This window comes from Notamacropus eugenii, chromosome 1, assembly GCF_028372415.1.
Source record: "Notamacropus eugenii isolate mMacEug1 chromosome 1, mMacEug1.pri_v2, whole genome shotgun sequence".
Taxonomy (NCBI): Eukaryota; Metazoa; Chordata; class Mammalia; order Diprotodontia; family Macropodidae; genus Notamacropus; species Notamacropus eugenii.
Window position 1 is genome coordinate 57,603,500 of NC_092872.1, and position 17,152 is coordinate 57,620,651.

General features: G+C 42.0%; 1 protein-coding gene across 3 annotated transcripts; it reads right to left on the reverse strand.

Annotated features, from left to right (window-relative positions):
* Positions 1-11,034: 11,034 nt before the first annotated feature.
* C1H16orf90 (chromosome 1 C16orf90 homolog) lies at positions 11,035-14,299 on the reverse strand. Of its 3 annotated transcripts, none has more exons than XM_072603087.1 (3): positions 14,175-14,299; positions 12,865-13,462; positions 11,035-11,581 (listed from the first exon to the last, which is right to left on the reverse strand). In XM_072603087.1, the coding sequence occupies exons 1-3, from the start codon at positions 14,218-14,220 to the stop codon at positions 11,059-11,061; spliced, it is 1,167 nt and encodes a 388-aa protein (XP_072459188.1). In that variant the 5' UTR covers positions 14,221-14,299; the 3' UTR covers positions 11,035-11,058. The 3 variants fall into 3 exon arrangements, with proteins under 3 accessions (XP_072459188.1, XP_072459196.1, XP_072459203.1); XM_072603095.1 differs by having other exon boundaries at positions 13,103-13,484; positions 14,175-14,296; XM_072603102.1 differs by having other exon boundaries at positions 11,230-11,581; positions 13,103-13,462.
* Positions 14,300-17,152: the final 2,853 nt, after the last annotated feature.

The window sequence follows — 17,152 nt, forward strand, 5'->3', positions numbered from 1 at the left end:
AACTTAAAAGCCCCTTGCTGGAGTACAGTAATGCATGCAATATTATTTTTGTATTTTGTATTTAGTTTTATCCAAGTGTGTTGGTCCTAAGAATCAAAACAGTTTGGAACTTCATCAACCATTTACCAAAGGTTTGGTCTGAAGAAACAAACAGAATCGGTTTCCCCCTTAACCAAAATTTCTTCCAAATAACAAACAGAATAGGGTTCTCCCTTGCCAAAGGTTTGTTGAAGAACAAACAGAATGGGGTTCACCTTAGCAAAGTTTTGAACAAGAAGCAGACTCAGGCTGTACATGTGCTATAATGTGCTGATTTATTTTCATTAAGCCAGAGAATCATGTATTGCATGGGAGTCAGAAAATAATTCTACACTCAGAGTAAACAAGCTGAAGGAGACTCTTTATACAGTTAGAGCAATTCCAACTCAGGATATCTGTCAATCGAAATTATAGTCTCCGTAGCTGTTAACCATAATATGAGAAAGGAATTTCTTAATAGAATAGGTTATAAATACGATAAGAGAACGTCAAGGTGTCAGTTGAAATTATAGATCCAGGATATCTGTACTTCTTTTATCATTAACTTGACAATATAACATAAAAAACATAAGAAAAGTCCCATTATTCAAGATAATGTCCAGTTCAAGGCTCCTTGTCCTTGGTAGTCATAAAGAGAAGAATGCTCCTGGTCAGTCTTGCAGTTGCTGACGCGGGAAGGGGGCATTTTGGGTTCACTCAGAGGGCAAATTGGCAAAAGCATGTTTGTTATGCCAGAGCAGGCAAGGTATGATGATAGATTAAGCTCAGAGTGGGCTTTTCTCAGGTGAAGGGGGGCTCACAATGGTTCACAAGTTGTATTTAATTTAGTGGTGATAACACTGTTGTTGATCTAAATATCTTGGAAGCGAATTAAAATCCCCTTAGTGATCCTGACTTGGGTTTTGATAGAGCCTTGTGGAGGCTCCATACCGTGAAGCAGTTAGACTAGATTATCTCTGAGGATTCTATCCAGCTCTAACATTCTATGTGGTAAGGTTCTTTACAATTAGGATGGTTTGTTCTAAGGAGCAGCTCTCAAATGCTGGTGAATAATTCACATTGGTATGTGAGAAAGATGTAAGCAGATTATTTTTCAGGTTTGCTCAATGTGTCACCAGGGACACAGGGGTCCAGGTGCCAAAGGGCAATGAGTGTTCACTTGCTGTAGGTGCAGTTTAGGAAGTACTGAAGTGAATTGGCCTCGTCATTAGAGAGGCAAGTTACCCTGCTCCACCAAATGACTCATATTTGTTTAGGGTTTCTGGGAGTACTGGATGCCAAGCTTGGATATAACTCAGCTTGGCTCCCAGCATCCTCATTATTCTGATCAAAGGAATGACATGTCAGAGTTGGACTAGAATCCAGGTAGTCTGACTTCAATTGCAATAACTGTTCTATTATACCACATTACTTCTACTTATCCTGTTCCTGTTCATGTCTGACAAAGGTGAGTAAGAAGAGAGCAGTCTCAGGATAGGTGTAAGGATGCTCTATAGTGTTTCATGGGCATAGAAGTATGGCTTCCATACAAACAAACTCTACAGAGTTCAGGGATTGTGCAGTCAACCTTAAACCTAAGATGAGGACATAGTCATGGTCTATCACTATACTGTAATCTGCTAGGGGATTCTTGCTCATTAAAGGAATTTTAGTGTCATTGGATATTAGTAGATATGGTAGTGTATACCAAATGCAATCTGCATTTGGTAACCACGTCACTTACCAAACCTTTGAAACTTGCAAAAGGTCTTCCTCTTACTGGTAATTAATGCTTATTGGGCACTTGGGCTCTTTACTCCTAGGACTCCAGTTTGTATGGGGAAAATGGAAAGGGTAATGGAAAGCAAGCCAGAGAAACAAACTTTGCCAGCTGTCCTTTTTGTCCTAACTTTAAATGAAAGAATAAATGGAAAGTTGGCCTCAGAGACAGGAAGACTTGAATTAACTCTTTCCCCTGACATGTACTCATTGTTGGCTCCGGGTAAGGAACAGTGAGTCAGGCAACTCCCCAAGTTACTGGATTACTGGGACCTTGCTCTATCTGCAAGTGGCAAGAGTTTCCACTTCAGGGAACTTCCCACACCAGTAAAATCATGATTCTGAACCAATCCCTTTATTTTTTAAACTTTTTTTTTTTCAGTTGACCAACATCTGCCTTTCCTCTCCCCATTCTGCCTGTTTGCTTATTGAAAAAGAAAAAAGTCTTGTATAGTCAAGCAAAACATATTCTCACATCGATTATATTCATGTTGTGTGTATACACATACATATACATATACGAACACACACATATGTATGTAAAACACATATACACATATGTGTATTCACAAATAAAAATGTGTGTATGTATGTGTCCCAATCTGTACTGAATCCTTTACTCCTCAAGAGATGTATAGTATGTTTCATCATGGATCTTCTGGAATCAAATACTATCCAAGTATCCCCTGCATTGTTTTACCACTGAGGAGGACGTTTATTTGGTGGTTTAAAAGGGATTTGATTTGATACTTTCATTCCTGGAAGATATGTTTCTTTTTGAAAATTGACATTTCCGTATCACAGGATTTTATTCAAAAATGTTTTTTTCCCTAAATTTATTTATTTGTTTGTTTTCAATTTTCAACAATCACTTCCATAAGTTTTAAATTTTCTCCCTTTCCCTTCCCTCTCCTTCCCCCAAACGGCATGTAATCTTATATGAGCTCTACATATACATTCTTATAAAACACATTTTCACATTAGTCATGTTGAATAGAAAAATTAAAATGAATGGGAGAAAGCATGAGTTAAACAAAAGCAAGCATAGCAAAAGGGAAAATAGTCTGCTTCATTTTGCGTTCCGAATCCATAGTTCTTTCTCTGGATGTGGATGGCACTTTGAATCATGAGTCCTTTGAAAATGTTTTAGATCCTTGCATTGCTGTTAAAGGCCAATTCTATCAAAAACAGTCTTCGCACACTGTGGCTATTACTGAGTATAATGTTCTCCTAGTTCTGCTCATTTCACTCAGCATCAGTTCTTATAAGTCTATCCAGGTTTTTCTGAAGTCCTCCTGTTCGTCATTTCTTATAGCACAATAGTATTTCATTAAATTCCTATACCACAACTTGTTCAGTCATTCCCCAATTGAAGAGTATCACCTTGATTTTCAGTTTTTGACTACCACAGAAAGAGCTGCTATAAATGTTTTTGTACATGTGGGCCATTAAAAAATGTTTTGATCAAATACATGATATGTAATCATAAATTATATTAATAGAAATGTAATGAATCAATTGAGGGCTGTAGTTCCCTAGTGAGACCATATCTGTAGTATTGTGTCTAAGATGCCGCATGTCCAGAAGATGACCAGGACAAAGAAAAAACTCAATATCATATCTTACAGATTTAAAATATGTGTTGATACTCCCTCAGCTGTGTCTTGAACCCTCCCAAGCTGATTGTTCGACTGCTGGACAGGATCTTCTGGACAAGAAGCTAGATTCTATGGCCAATGGCTAGGAGGAAGGGAGGAAAGCCCCTTTTCCCCTTCTCCCTTCAAGAAGTAAACAGCTGGAACTAGTGTTTCTGATAAAGGCCTCACTTCTGAAATATGTAGAGAACTGAGTCAAATTTACAAGAATACTAGTTATCCCAGTTGATAAATGGTCAAAGGATACGAACAGACAGTTTTCAGAGGAAGAAATTAAAGTGATCTATAATCATATGAAAAAATGCTCTAAATCACCATTGATTAGAGAGATGCAAATCAAAACAACTCTGAGCTACCACATCACACCTGTCAGAGTGGCTAACATGACAAAACAGGAAGATGATAAATATTGGAGAAGATGTGGGAGAGTTGGAACACTAATCCATTGTTGGTGGAGATGTGAGCTGATCCAACCATTCTGGAGAGCAATTTGGAACTATGCCCAAAGGGCTACAGAAATGTGCGCATACCCTTTGATCCAGCAATATTGCTCTGAGGGCTGTATCCCAAAGAGATCATAAAAATGGGAAAGGGTCCCACATGTACAAAAATATTTATAGCAGCTCTTTTTGGGGTGGCCAAAAACTGGAAATCAAGGGGATGGCCATTAATTGGGGAACTGTTGAACAAATTGTAGTATGTGAATGTAATGGAATACTATTGTGCTATAAGAAATGATGAACAGGAAGACTTCAGAGAGGCCTGGAAGGACTTATATGAACTGATGCTGAGTGAAAAGAGAAGAACCAGGAGAAATTTGTACACAGCAACAACCAGAGTGTAAGAGAAATTTTTCCGGTGGACTTAGTCCTTCATACCAATGCAAGGACCTAAAAAATTCCCAGTGGACTTTTGAGGCAAAACACCTTCCACATTCAGAGAAAGAACTATGAAATTGGATCACAGAATGAAGTAGACCATTTTCTTTTGTTATGTTCTGTTTTGTTTTGTTTTATGGTTTCTCTCATTCATTTTAATTCTTGTATTCAACATGACTATGGTGAAACTGTATTTAATAGGAATGTATGTGTAGAACCTATATAAAATTGTATGCAGTCTCAGGGAGAGAGTGAGGAGGGAGGGAAGAGGAAGGGGGAGGGAGGGGGAAAAGTCTAAGATATATGCAAGTGATTATAGAACATTGAAAACAAACAAAATAATTATTTAAAATAAAAAGTAAACAGCTGGGACAGCTAGGGACCACAGAGGATAGAACACCAGGGTCCTGGAATCAGGAAGACCTGAGTTCAAATGTGGCCTTTTGACACTTGACACTTACTAACCTTGTGAACCTGGGCAAGTCGCTTAACCCTGATTGCCTTGCAAAACAAAAACAAAAGTAAAAACGAAGAGGTAAACAACTAAATTCCTTAATAATTGTTGGCACCTGCCATGTCTCCTCTCAAACATAGGTTCACTTATGAAAAATCTTGTCTGGTTTGCATATTTATACTTGTCTCAGACAGATATTTATACTTCTCTATAAAGGGATAACAGGGCGTAAACACTTTGTTAACACATCAACAACTCATTATATATGGTTATATTCAGGGACTGCCCTAAACAAGCTGAGTTGGGGGAGGACCAAATCCTCCCTGATACAGTGGAAGGACCTAGGTATGATTGGCCTGGAGAAAACATAAGGGGAATGTGATAGCTGTTTTCAAATATCTGTTATGTGTATAAAGAATTTAACTTGGTTCTCTTGATTCATAGGGTAAAACCATAACCAGTGGATGGAAATTACAGGGAGGCATATTTTTTGTTCAGCATAATCTTTGAGGATCATGAAGAATGGGAAAAGGAAAAAGAAAGAGATCTCAATTTTTTTGAAGTCTAAATTTTTTAAAAGGGCAGCAGTAGAGTCTGTAAATTAATGGTTATTGACCTAAAACTTTGATTGAAGTACATTGACTTTTTAATCCTGGCAAAATTGTAGGATGATGATTAATGAACATCTAGAAAGGGAAGCTATCATCACAAAGTTTCATCAAGAACCGGTCATGCCAGCTATTGATAAAACTGCAGCACCATTTCAGGATGACGACTTTTTTTTTCTAATGGAGTAGGGAAGGGTTTAAAATGCTTGAGAGATAAACATTTATGCTGAGCAGAGGTATTCTGTTTCAAGGAGTATTTTTATTCTTCCTAACAAATTTGAAAATAAACTTTTTTTAAAACAAACTACAACAATAAACAGAAGGTTTTGCCCGGTGAGTTTCTTTCTTGACACAGTAACTGAATTGGTAGATCAAAGGCCTACTGTAGATTAAATTTACTTAGATTTTATCAGATCATTGGATGGTCTCTCATGCAATTCTTGTGGACAAATTGGAGGTTTATAAGATGGGCATTTGAAACTGGTTGAATTGCCAGAACTACATAGCCATTAATGGTTTGATACCAACTAAAAAGGAGGTGTTGAATGCCCTTGATCAGCACTTAGCACTGAGAGCAGATGTTTACTAAATGTTGGCTGAATAAGCCTTCTAACATTTGAAAAAAAAATTACTTGGATAAAGGAATCGATAGCAAACTTATCAGATCTACAGAAGATACAAAACTGGGAAGAAACCCATAAAGACCTCAGTGGTCTAGAAAGTTAGACGAAATCAAATAACATGGAATTTAATAGGAAAAAATGTTGTATTACACTTGGATTAAAAACAATCAACTTTCCAAGTACAAGTTGGAGGGGTGGGGGAAAGGGAGAGGAATGTGGCTAGACAGCATTTCTACTGAAAAAAGATCTCAGGGTTTTAAGAAAATACAAATTGAATATGAATCAAGATTACATTATGGCATCCAAAACAAAGCTGATTTCAACCTTGAACTTTATTAAAAGAGGTATAATGTCCAACACTCGGCAGGTAATAATTCCACTGTACTCTGTCCTGGTCAGACCACATCTGAAGTATGTTTGGGCACTACCTTTCAGGAGAGAAATTGTTTAATTGGAGACCATTGTGTGCATATATAAATTACTTCCCTTCATGTATTCTTTATTATAACCAAATCGACCCACTTGGTGTTCATGAAACTTGGTATTCTATCTCCTGCCTCCATAACTTTATGCAGGCTATACTCCATTCCTGATATATATAATGTGTGTGTGTGTATATATATATATATATATATATATATATATATATATATATATATATATATATATACATGTATATATTTACATATATATACATACATACACACATATTCCAATATATTATATATATTCCATTTACATATATGTATATATAATGGATATATTCATTATATTCCATATATTCCAATATATAAAATTTATATGTATTCCGTTCCTGAAATTATAGTTTATATATATGCTTCCTTCAAGACTCTGTTCAGGTACCAGATCTTTCATGTGTGTTCATCCTTTGTTGCTGAAGAAAACCATGCCATCAGAGAAATAATGACATGACTTTCACTTGACTTTTGTTGTTCTGAGTGAGGGAGGGCTGTGCAGGTCACCAGCCTCATTTCTCCTCCAGAGCCATCTGAATCCAGTGACCAGATATTCATCAGGATGACTGGAGATGACCCAGGATGAGGCAATTGGGGTTAAGTAACTTGCCCAAGGTTGCGCAACTAGTGAGTGTCAAGTGTCTGAGGTGAGATTTGAACTCAGGTCCTCCTGCCCTGGTGCTCTATCCACTGCACCACCTAGCTGCCCTTGAAACCTTTCTTGATCCTCCTGGTGTTAAGGCTCTTTCTTCAAATTATCTTGTATTTACTTACGTTTGTGTGTATCCCCAAGAATGTAAGCTCCTTGAAGGCAGGGACTTTTTACTTTGTATATGATGTCATCTTTGAAAAAAAATTTTTAGGAAGGTCAAAGGAAGATCCACAAGGCATTCCATTCAAAACCTTTTACATTAGCATAAAACCTGAAAGATCTAGAGATCATGTCCTGTGAAAATCATTTGCGGAAATTTGAGACACTGTCCTGAGGATTTAGGGGGACATGATGGCTGTCTTCAAGCATTTGACTGTCACATGGAAAAGGCTTTGGACTTATCTGCATGGCCCAAGAGGGCAGAATTAGCAGCAGTGGGTAGAAATTGTGAAGAGGAAAATTTTGACTTAATACAGGGAAAAACTCTGCTTAAAAAAAAAATTATCTAAATATGGAATGGGCTGCTTATGTGGTGGTGTGTTTCTTTTCACACAATATCAAGAAAGGATGGATGACCATTTGTAAAGTATGTTACCAACTAGATTCTTGTCCAAATCTGAGGTTCTGTACTAAGAACTTTCTAATAAGACCTTCCCTGGAAAGATTTATATGAACTGACGCTGGGGGCAGTGAGCAGAGCCAGGAGAACATTATACTCAGTAACAGCCACAGTGTGTGAGGACTGTTTCTGATAGACTTAGCCGTTCACAGCAATGTAAGGACCTAAAACATATCCAAAGGACTCATGATGCAAAATGTCATCCACATCCAGAGAAAGAACAATGGACTTGGAATACAGAATGAAGCAACTATTTTCTCCTTTGTTATGTTTTGTTTTTCTCATGGTTTCTTCCATTCATTTTAATTCTTCTATGCAACATGACCAATGTGATATTGATAGGAATGTATGTGTGGAACCCATGTAAGATTGCATGACATCTTGGGGAGAGGGAAAGGAGGGAGAGAAAATTTAGAATTTATGGAAGTGATTGTTGAAAACTGAAAACGAATTAATAGATTTTGGGGTAAAAAGACCTGGCTAGAACTCTCCAACAATGAAAAAGGCTGTCTTGTGAGGTGTCAGGTTCATCGAGATACTTGCATCTGGCTTGTAGAATTATTGTGAGCCTCTTGTGAGCTTATTTATGTAAAGCTTTTACAAACTTTAAAGTTCCCTCTATAATTAATATAGCCTAGCCTAATAGCTACGGTAGCATTTACATAAGACTTGAAAGTTTGCTAAGCACTTACATACATATTTTATCTTTCCAACAACCTTGTGAGGTGCTGTTATCACTATTTTAAAGATGAAGACACTGAGGCAGCCAGAAGGCAACTCTTCCTAATTCTAGGTCCAGAATTTTATCCACTGCAATACTGAGCTGCCTCAATTTCTTGAGATTTGTTGGAGAGGTTTCCCATTTAGGGATGAATCTCTTACTGGATAATCTTGGAATTCCCTATTAATCCAAAGATTCTATGATTCTACGATACCTTAGTATGCCATACACTTATTTAATCATGTACTTGCAATCTCAGACTTCTTGACTGTGTAGGAGTAAATCTTCAAAGGGTATGAGGCTGTCATGTTTTAAAAGTGCCAGTCCGGCCACTCGGTTGTTGGAATCTTACTTGATTTTACTATTTTACTAAAGAGTTAAAAATGCTCAGAATCCTCCTCCCTATCCTGGTACATCATCCCCGTTGTTCCCAAAATGTTGTTTTTTTCAAGCCCCAATTTTTAAAAATATTTTATTGATTCTTTAAAAAAATTTTACTTCCACTCCCAATGACTTTTCCCCCCTACCCTCAAAAGAACCCTCCCTTTTAACAACTAAGTACAGTTAAGAAAAAACCGAACACATTGGCCCAGCCTCACAATGGATCACTAATTCTGTACTCTTGATATAGCAAAGTCAGCCCCCAGTTTCCTTTCCTTTCCGGAAGGTATATTTCTGGATACCTGCCCAACTGCCCAAGATTTCTTTGGGGGAGTGGTTTGAGGCAAGAGTTTTAACTCTTTGTGAGCAGGCATTTTTTTTCCTCTTTAGATCCACTTACCACGGTGCTTAGCACTTAAGAGGCACTGAAATGTTTGTTGAAATCATTTCTCTAAATAACCCGTTTCAGTGCCATGGAGAGGCACCATAGTATAATGCGTGATCTCTAGACTGGGACGAAGACCTAAATTCGAAACCTTGCTCTGCCATTGATTATGAGTCATTTTTTTCTAGGCTTCTTCCAGCTTTCTACTCTGTACAATGAGTGTGGACTCATTTATCTACCAGTTCCCTTCCCTTTGACGTTCCATGGTGGCTTCCTCTTAGCCCTGCTCTGTGATGTTTCAGCTTCCTCTTTGCCCTGATCCCTCCCTCATCAATGTGCTCCTTCAGGGCAACAGAACCTAACAAAAGTGGCAAGGTGTCTGAAACCAAAAAACTCCTGGTCCTTCCCTTTCCCCTCACACCTGGCAGGAAAGACTCTGGGTTTAGCTGATGGGGGCAGGTTCTCCTACGTGTGATCTCCAAATTTCATTAATTGGCAAGCATTTTTATCAGGAAAATTTGATTAAGAGGCTTAGGGAAATGAGGGGGAAAACCTAAAACAGCAGCTCTAATGATGGAATTTAGTAGGCATATGGGAGAGATATTTGAGGAGGAACCTCATACCACATGGAATGCTACAAATACCACCTAATTCAAGTGTCCTTGGTGAGAAGACGAACTTCCCAGGTGGCATATTGAGTACTACTGCTACTGTCCCACCTCACTCAAATAGCTCTTAACAGTCTGGTACCCAACAGGCCATCCATATGTTGGTAGGGTAGAGTTCGAGACATGAGGACACCCCATATCCTTGTTCACAGAAGCTGCTAAGTAGCCCCAATTAAGATAGATAGAATTCCAGAGAGGAGTAATTCCATGTTCTTTTAACTTAGCCCTTTTTCTGGGTAGATGGAGTGTTGGCATATGACCCCTGTATGCATCATCTCCTGTCAGGAAGAGACATGCAAGGATACCACAAAACCCAGTCTGAACCACACAAAGGACCCAGCAGGCAATCCTCCCCTTCCCTCAGTCATTGTCTGTCCTCCCAGCCCTCCCTCAACTCCTGCCCTTACACAGCTTGCTTGTTGCTAAGCAATGTGGCTCATGAAGAGATTGCAACAGATTTTCCCTTTACCATTCACAGTAGCTTCTTTCTATTAGGGATCAATGGAAACCAGAGTCCCCAGCATTGACTGACCAACTGGAGCCAAGCCTGAGAGAATGAGAACTCAGAATCACAGAGTTAGAGCTAGAAGGGACCTTGAAGGCCACTTAGTACAACCTCCTTATTATACATTTAAGAAAATCGAGGTCCAGAGGTCAGGTAGGTGGTACCCTGAATAGGGCACCAGTCCTGGAGTCAGGAGAACCTGAGTTCAAATCCTGCCTCAGACATTTGACACTTACTAGCTGTGTGACCTTGGGCAAATCTTTTAACCCAATTACCTTGCCTTCCCCCACTCCAAAACAAAAAAAAAAAAGAGAGGCCCAGAAAAGTTAAGGGGTCACACAAGTAGTGTCAGAGAAAGCATTCCTAGGTCTTCCTAATTCCACCTCTAGTACTCCAAGCACTATAAAATGCTGTCTCGTTAAGGGATTAGAATGTAGGCAGAATGGGATTGTGGAGACCTGCAGGTAGGTTTAACAACATAGACCGTTAGAGACGAAAAGGTTGACCCTGACTCTGATATCCAAGGCCCTGATATTTGCTGGCTATCTCCCTGGGCCTTTGGAGAATGTCCTTTTGTAAACCTGGGCAGGAGGCAGGGGCCTAGAGGCAGACTTGAGGATGGACAGACCTCTCCCTTTATTCAGATGTAGGACCTGCTAGTTCCCAGGCCTGCTCGACTGGGATTATCTGCCTTCGACACCGTCTCCGAGGCAATAGAGTATGTAGTGCATGCCCCGGCTGCTTGGACCACCGCCCCTGCTTCTCCTTTCTCCGACCCTCTGGCAGGAACCTCTTCCCTCTCCTCTCACTTCCCTGAGACCCCAATTGGACTTCCCTTTGAGGGAACTTCCTTAGCTGTCTTGGCATCCTGGAGGCCTGCTTGCCAGGGGAAACTTGGAGAGTCTGGAGGGAGGCTGTATCCCCAGGAACCTGTAGCCTCAAGCCATTCCCTCCACCTGCCCTCAGAGCTAGGGAAACCAGCCCTGCTGCTTGGGACCCCTCTATGGCCTCTCCTGGGCCCCGGGCCGGGTCCTCTTGCACATAGGACATGTTGATTCCTCTAAAGTTCCCCAAGATCTCTTGGGCCTGAAGCCTGAGCACTCGGGTGGCCGGGGCTGGGAGAGGGCACCCTTGGTTGGGTCGGTGCTGGAGCTGGAAGCTGAGGAAAAGGGGAAAGAAACAAGTCAATAATGAGAATGTGTAGTATTGGGGGGAAGGAGTGAAAACTGAGGTCACACAACCCAGCCTGTAACTCCTTTTGTAGATCAATGGACAATCTCAATATTCTATACAAACATGAGTTTCTGTATACTTACCCTCCCCCCATCCCCCTAGGAACTGGGATAACCTAAGAGATGAGCTGAGGTTCAAAGAAGCTAAGGGGCTTGGTTAAGGGTCTTTTCACTCTGGAGCCAAGTCTATGCCACAATATTTCCTGGTCCTAACCCTCACAAGGCCACACTTTTTCCTGAGTTAGGCAGTGTTCTTTACCTGGGATCTAGGGGAAAGAATTATGAGTCTCTTGGGCTCAGATCTGCCCAGGCCATGGTTGGGAGGTCACAAGGAGGTCACAAAGTCACAAGAGGAAAAAGGCCTGGGACCTTGGGTGTCTACAGGGGTACAATGAAGTTATAAAAAGTCCAGAGAAGGGGATTTAAATATACTCAGCCACATTCAGTTACATTCACAGTCAACACATCCACCCGGTCCCAGCTACCTATCCATAAACATAAACCACCAGCACCCCTATATATTTTTATATATTTCCTGCAATACATTTACATATTACATATATGTATAATTATAAATTATATATAATATACAGGCTTGTTTATATGTAATATGTAGTATAAATGTAATAATATGTATATTCAATATATGTATATATGTGTAATAGACACATGCACATGTGTATTATCATATATACACATCTTGGCACCCATGCTTCACACAGCTAAACACACATATACAGATACTATTATCGCCATGTGCACCTCCAACACCTCACGTAAATACACTCAGTTATCTCTCATATTCTCCACATAGATTCACATCTAGCATCTATCCATACCATCTACATTTTCATCCAGTTATCTAAATACACACACACACACACCCACACAGAGTCACACCCAGTCAAGTACATACATATATCCAGGCTCCAACATATATCCAGTCATCCCCATATATCCTCACTCTCCTATGTATTCAGCCACTACTCTTTGATGCCTATACACCCAGCCACACACTCAGCCACTGACATAGCACCCTGTCAACCCTTCCCCCTGCCCTGCATAAATATGTATGCCTTTTTCCATATAAAATTGCTGCCTCCTTTCTGTCCCACTCTGATCCGTGATCCTGGACACACAAGAGGATTTTTCTGCTCCCTGATCTGACTAGCCTAGATGGTGTAAGAAGAGGGTTAACAGTTGGACTTACCAATACTTGAGCTGCACAGACCTCAGTGAATCCTTGCTAATCTTTGTCTTATGAGATTCCACCCCGAACACTGCCAGGCTGTGCCACAGGAGTGGCTTTATGATGAGAAGATGCCCACCCTCCTTAAGCCCCACCTTTAACACCCTGCTCCCTGGAATTGATCCTGTCTTGGCTGGGCTGGGGCATCCTTCCTGCTTTCCCGGAGTTCTGTTCCTGGCCCTGTCATGTGCATCCTCACCTGTACTCCCTAGGTTCTCCCTGGGTGGTTGGGGACCTGGTGAATCCAGGGGGTGGCTGGTAGAGCTCAGAGGGCCAGGAAGATCGAGGGCCCATGCCCCGCCCTTGAGCAGGGGCCCCACCCGTGGGAGGCAGCCCCCTGCCATTAGCCTCCCCAGCCAGTGGCTCTCGCACTGGCCGGCAGGTTGCATGCTGCTGGGCAGATAGAGTGCCAAGCTCCGAAGGTGACGAAGACGGAAGTTCTTGGGCTTGCTGCCTGGTGGGCTGGGGCACTGCTGCCTCCGGGCCCCCAGACCCCCCTCGTAGATGTTGGGGGGAGTGTCGGCGCTGCCTGGGCAGCCCAAAGTCAGGCTCACTGCATCTATGGTGGAAACACAGACACCCTTGAGAGGGGGAGGGAAGAGACTCTGGGGGAGATACGTAGGGGAACCAGTCAACTTTCTCTTCCAGCTAATGCCCTGGGTCCCCCTTTCTTTCCCTGTTTAGGACTCAGTCTAAATAAACCTGAGTTCATTATTGTCTTTAGGGCCTCAGGTTTACTTCTGTCAAGTGTGGTCATTCATCTCTATATGAACAGGTAAACCCTATCCTCATTTTCAGAGAACTTTGGAGATAAAAAGAAAAAAGACCTTTGATGATAGGATGACTTGAGCTCTTGAAGACCAAGGGATTCATGTTTTTGCTCATTTCTTAAAGGTCCATTCAAACTGGAAAGAGTTCTCCTTGGAACTACTGAACATTGGACAACTACTGGGAAGAAAATCCCTTCTGGAAGCTTTTCATTACATTCCTCCCCATCTTAGAGATGGATGTGGTTTAGGGAGTGTCATTATTTTGGTACCAGTTCAGACATAATGAAACTTGTCCAGAAAGAAGAGATTTGACCAGCCTCTAGTCCGCAGAATCCCCTCATCTCTTGGTACTTAGCCTTCCCCTTAGCATAGCTGGGTTTATATCTAGCACCATTTATTATGTTGATGTCCCTGGATGATGGGAGGGATTTCTTTTTTTACCTCTTCTGCTTATCTCCCCCCTTCCCAACCTCCTATGTCCTGTCCTCCCCAGTATGATACCTTCTCTTATTTGCAGCTCAGAGAAAGCACAGACCAAAGCCTCCATTGAGGTCCAGCGTGGCTAGCTGGAGAAGCTGCCAGGGCTCCAACACCTTGGGTCCTCTCAAAATATCCTGGCCTAAAGTCTGGGGCTGCATGGCAACCCTGCTGAACAGCTTTGTGATGTCATAACTGGGAATACCATCCTTTCTTCCCCCTGGCTGTCAGAGAGGGCCAGGGAGAGGAAAAGGTCATGGAAATGTTATTGAGTACCTTTTGCTGCCAAACTTACCCTCACTGATCCAGGCTTAGACTTGCTCTAGAGTCTAGACGCACAATAGAATGTGTCTAGTTCTAAAGATGAAAATCACTGATAGGAGTCAGGGTAGCCAGTCTGTGCTTCTGGCTCAGACACCGTGGATCACACACATCAGGAGATTTAGAGTTGAAAAGGATTTTAAAGATCATCTAGTCCGAACCCCTCGTTTACAAATGAGGACATTGATTTTAAGTCACTTGCCCCCAACAGTCACGCAGGTGACTCCAGAACTAGGAGTTGAATTTAGGGTCCAAAGTCACTGTTTTTTTCTAACAACTATTGTGCAAACCAGTGGGGTAACTATAGGAATGTCATACTTAACCTCTTGAGCCTCAGTTTTCCTTTCTGCAGAATGAGGATAAAAGCTTAATCTTTCTACTGCCTGATGTTCCATTAATTATAGACAAAGACAATTGCCATACTGAGTCTGGACATTCCGCCTTGATTGATATTCCACCCCTCTCCCTCCCCCAGCCACTTACTAGCTTAGTGACCCTGGGCAAATCTCTTCCTATTTTTAGCCCTCGGCTCCATCATCTGAGCTCCTGAGTGAGCTCTAAGGTCTTTTCCAGCTCTAAATCTACGATTAAGTGACTACCATGACTGCCATGACTATGATTATCTTTTAGGGAAACTTAGCTTAATTTCCCAAGAGGGATTTTTTTTTTTAGAATTTTAGCATTTAGAGCTAGAATGGATTTTAGAGGTCATCTAGGCCAGGTCTCTTAGTTTTATAGGTGTGACGCCACTGAGGGTCAGATACATCAGGTAACATGCCCCAGATCACATAAGCAGTAGGCAGTAGACTCAGGATTTGAATCCAGAGAACTTATTTAAAATCCAATGTCTATTGCCATTACATCGTGATTGTGTCCTTTCTTAAGTTTTTTCTTCTCTGTTTTAAATGTTCCTTCTACCTTCAATTGATCCACATGGTTTCAAGCCCTTTCACTTTCCTCTGTATGAGTTCCGGACCGTTAATATCTTTCAAGAAAAGGAGCCAAGGAAGAGGAAGGACTAGAAAAGAAAAGGGCTCAGCCACATATTTCTCCTTAGGTGCCAAAGGGATGCTCCAAGAAGTCATGAACCTTCTGGCTAGATTGCTGCCTTTCTCAGAAGAGTTAGGGTGGCACCCAGTGATCTCCACTCCACTCCTCACGCCTTCCTAAGTCACCTTGTATTGCACCTATACAGATTTAGAGCTGGATGTTGTATCCCACCCAACCCGTGGAAAATATAAATTCATTGAAGATCTATTTGGCCAAGACTTTTGTTTTTGGTTTTGTATTCTTGGCACCTAAGCTACCTAAAATATAGTAATGGTAAATAATTGAATGCTACAAGTGGGGACCCCTCACTTAAAAAAACACGCTGAAAAACCCCACAATATACAGAGATGTTTGTCTGTGTTCATCCTTTGTTTTTGAAGAAGACCATGACATCAGAGAAATGATGATATGACTTGCGGTTGACTTTGTTTTGAGTGAGGGAGGGCTGTGCAGGTCACCAACCTCACTTTCTCCTCCTGAGCCATCTGGGTTCAATTAACAGATGCTCATCAGGATGAATGGAGATGGCCCAGGATGCACTGGGAGACCTTGGCCTTTTTAGGCTGGCCTTTACAGGTACTCACTTAGAGGGAGGTAGGACCCACTGAGTGAACTGGCCTCTTTAAGAAGTAGTCAGGGAATGGTCCTTTTAATGAACAGAAAAAAACAATAACTAAATCAACAGAAACTATTACTAGTGATAATCACTGTAAGCCAGCCATTAAGTGGAGTTTGGGCAGGGACCTATTGTTGACCAGCCCATGGGCTTCAGAGTGCACTGGATTTAAGGTTTTGGGAATTGGAAGGAAGGAAGGAAGGAAGGAAGGAAGGAAGGAAGGAAGGAAGGAAGGAAGGAAGGAAGGAAGGAAGGAAGGACATCTAGCCAGTAAACCCCAAAGCCCTAATGTTGGGGGACAGCTCTGGACCGGGGTCCCCCGTGAGGACCGTGAGACGCCTGAGGGTCCGAACCTGCCCCCTTGTGGGGTACTGGGATGGCCCTGATAACAGGCTGGCTCCACCTGCGGGGAAGCACTTGGGAGGAGCTCACCTGCCCATGGGAGGTACGGGGGAGGAGACAGGGGATAATAAAAGGGGATGATCACAAGGGCTTAGAAGGAGAAGGAGAAGGGGAAGAAATGCAATAAAGCTTGCTGACTGCAACTCCTTTCGGGTGCTCTGCCTGTTTATTGCCCTCCCCCAACCGGGAGAGGGGCCGGAGACATCCGAAGACCGGGGATCGGTAAGTGGAGAGGCGAAGGCCCGGGAGTAGACCCCGGGCAGCTGGTGCCCGAACAGGGACCACCGTAAGGAGAGGAGAATCTGCCTTTGCCCCGCTACTGCGGGAAGATTCAGGCAGCCTCAGTATTGAGAAGTGGCCTTGACCCGCTATGCGGGAAGATTCAGGCAGTCTCAGTATTGGGAAGTGGCCAGGATGGGCCAAGGAAATAGTTTTCCCAACCTGAAGCCCGAAGATAAGGGAGTGCTTGCCTGTCAGTTGTATAAGCTTTGTAAGACCCATGGGCTTAAGCCCCACATCCGGGACTGTAGAGCATTTGTGGAAAAGATCTGGGATGTTTCCCCTTGGTTAGAATATCATGGGCTACACCCAGCCAAATGGGGCGTAGTGGGAC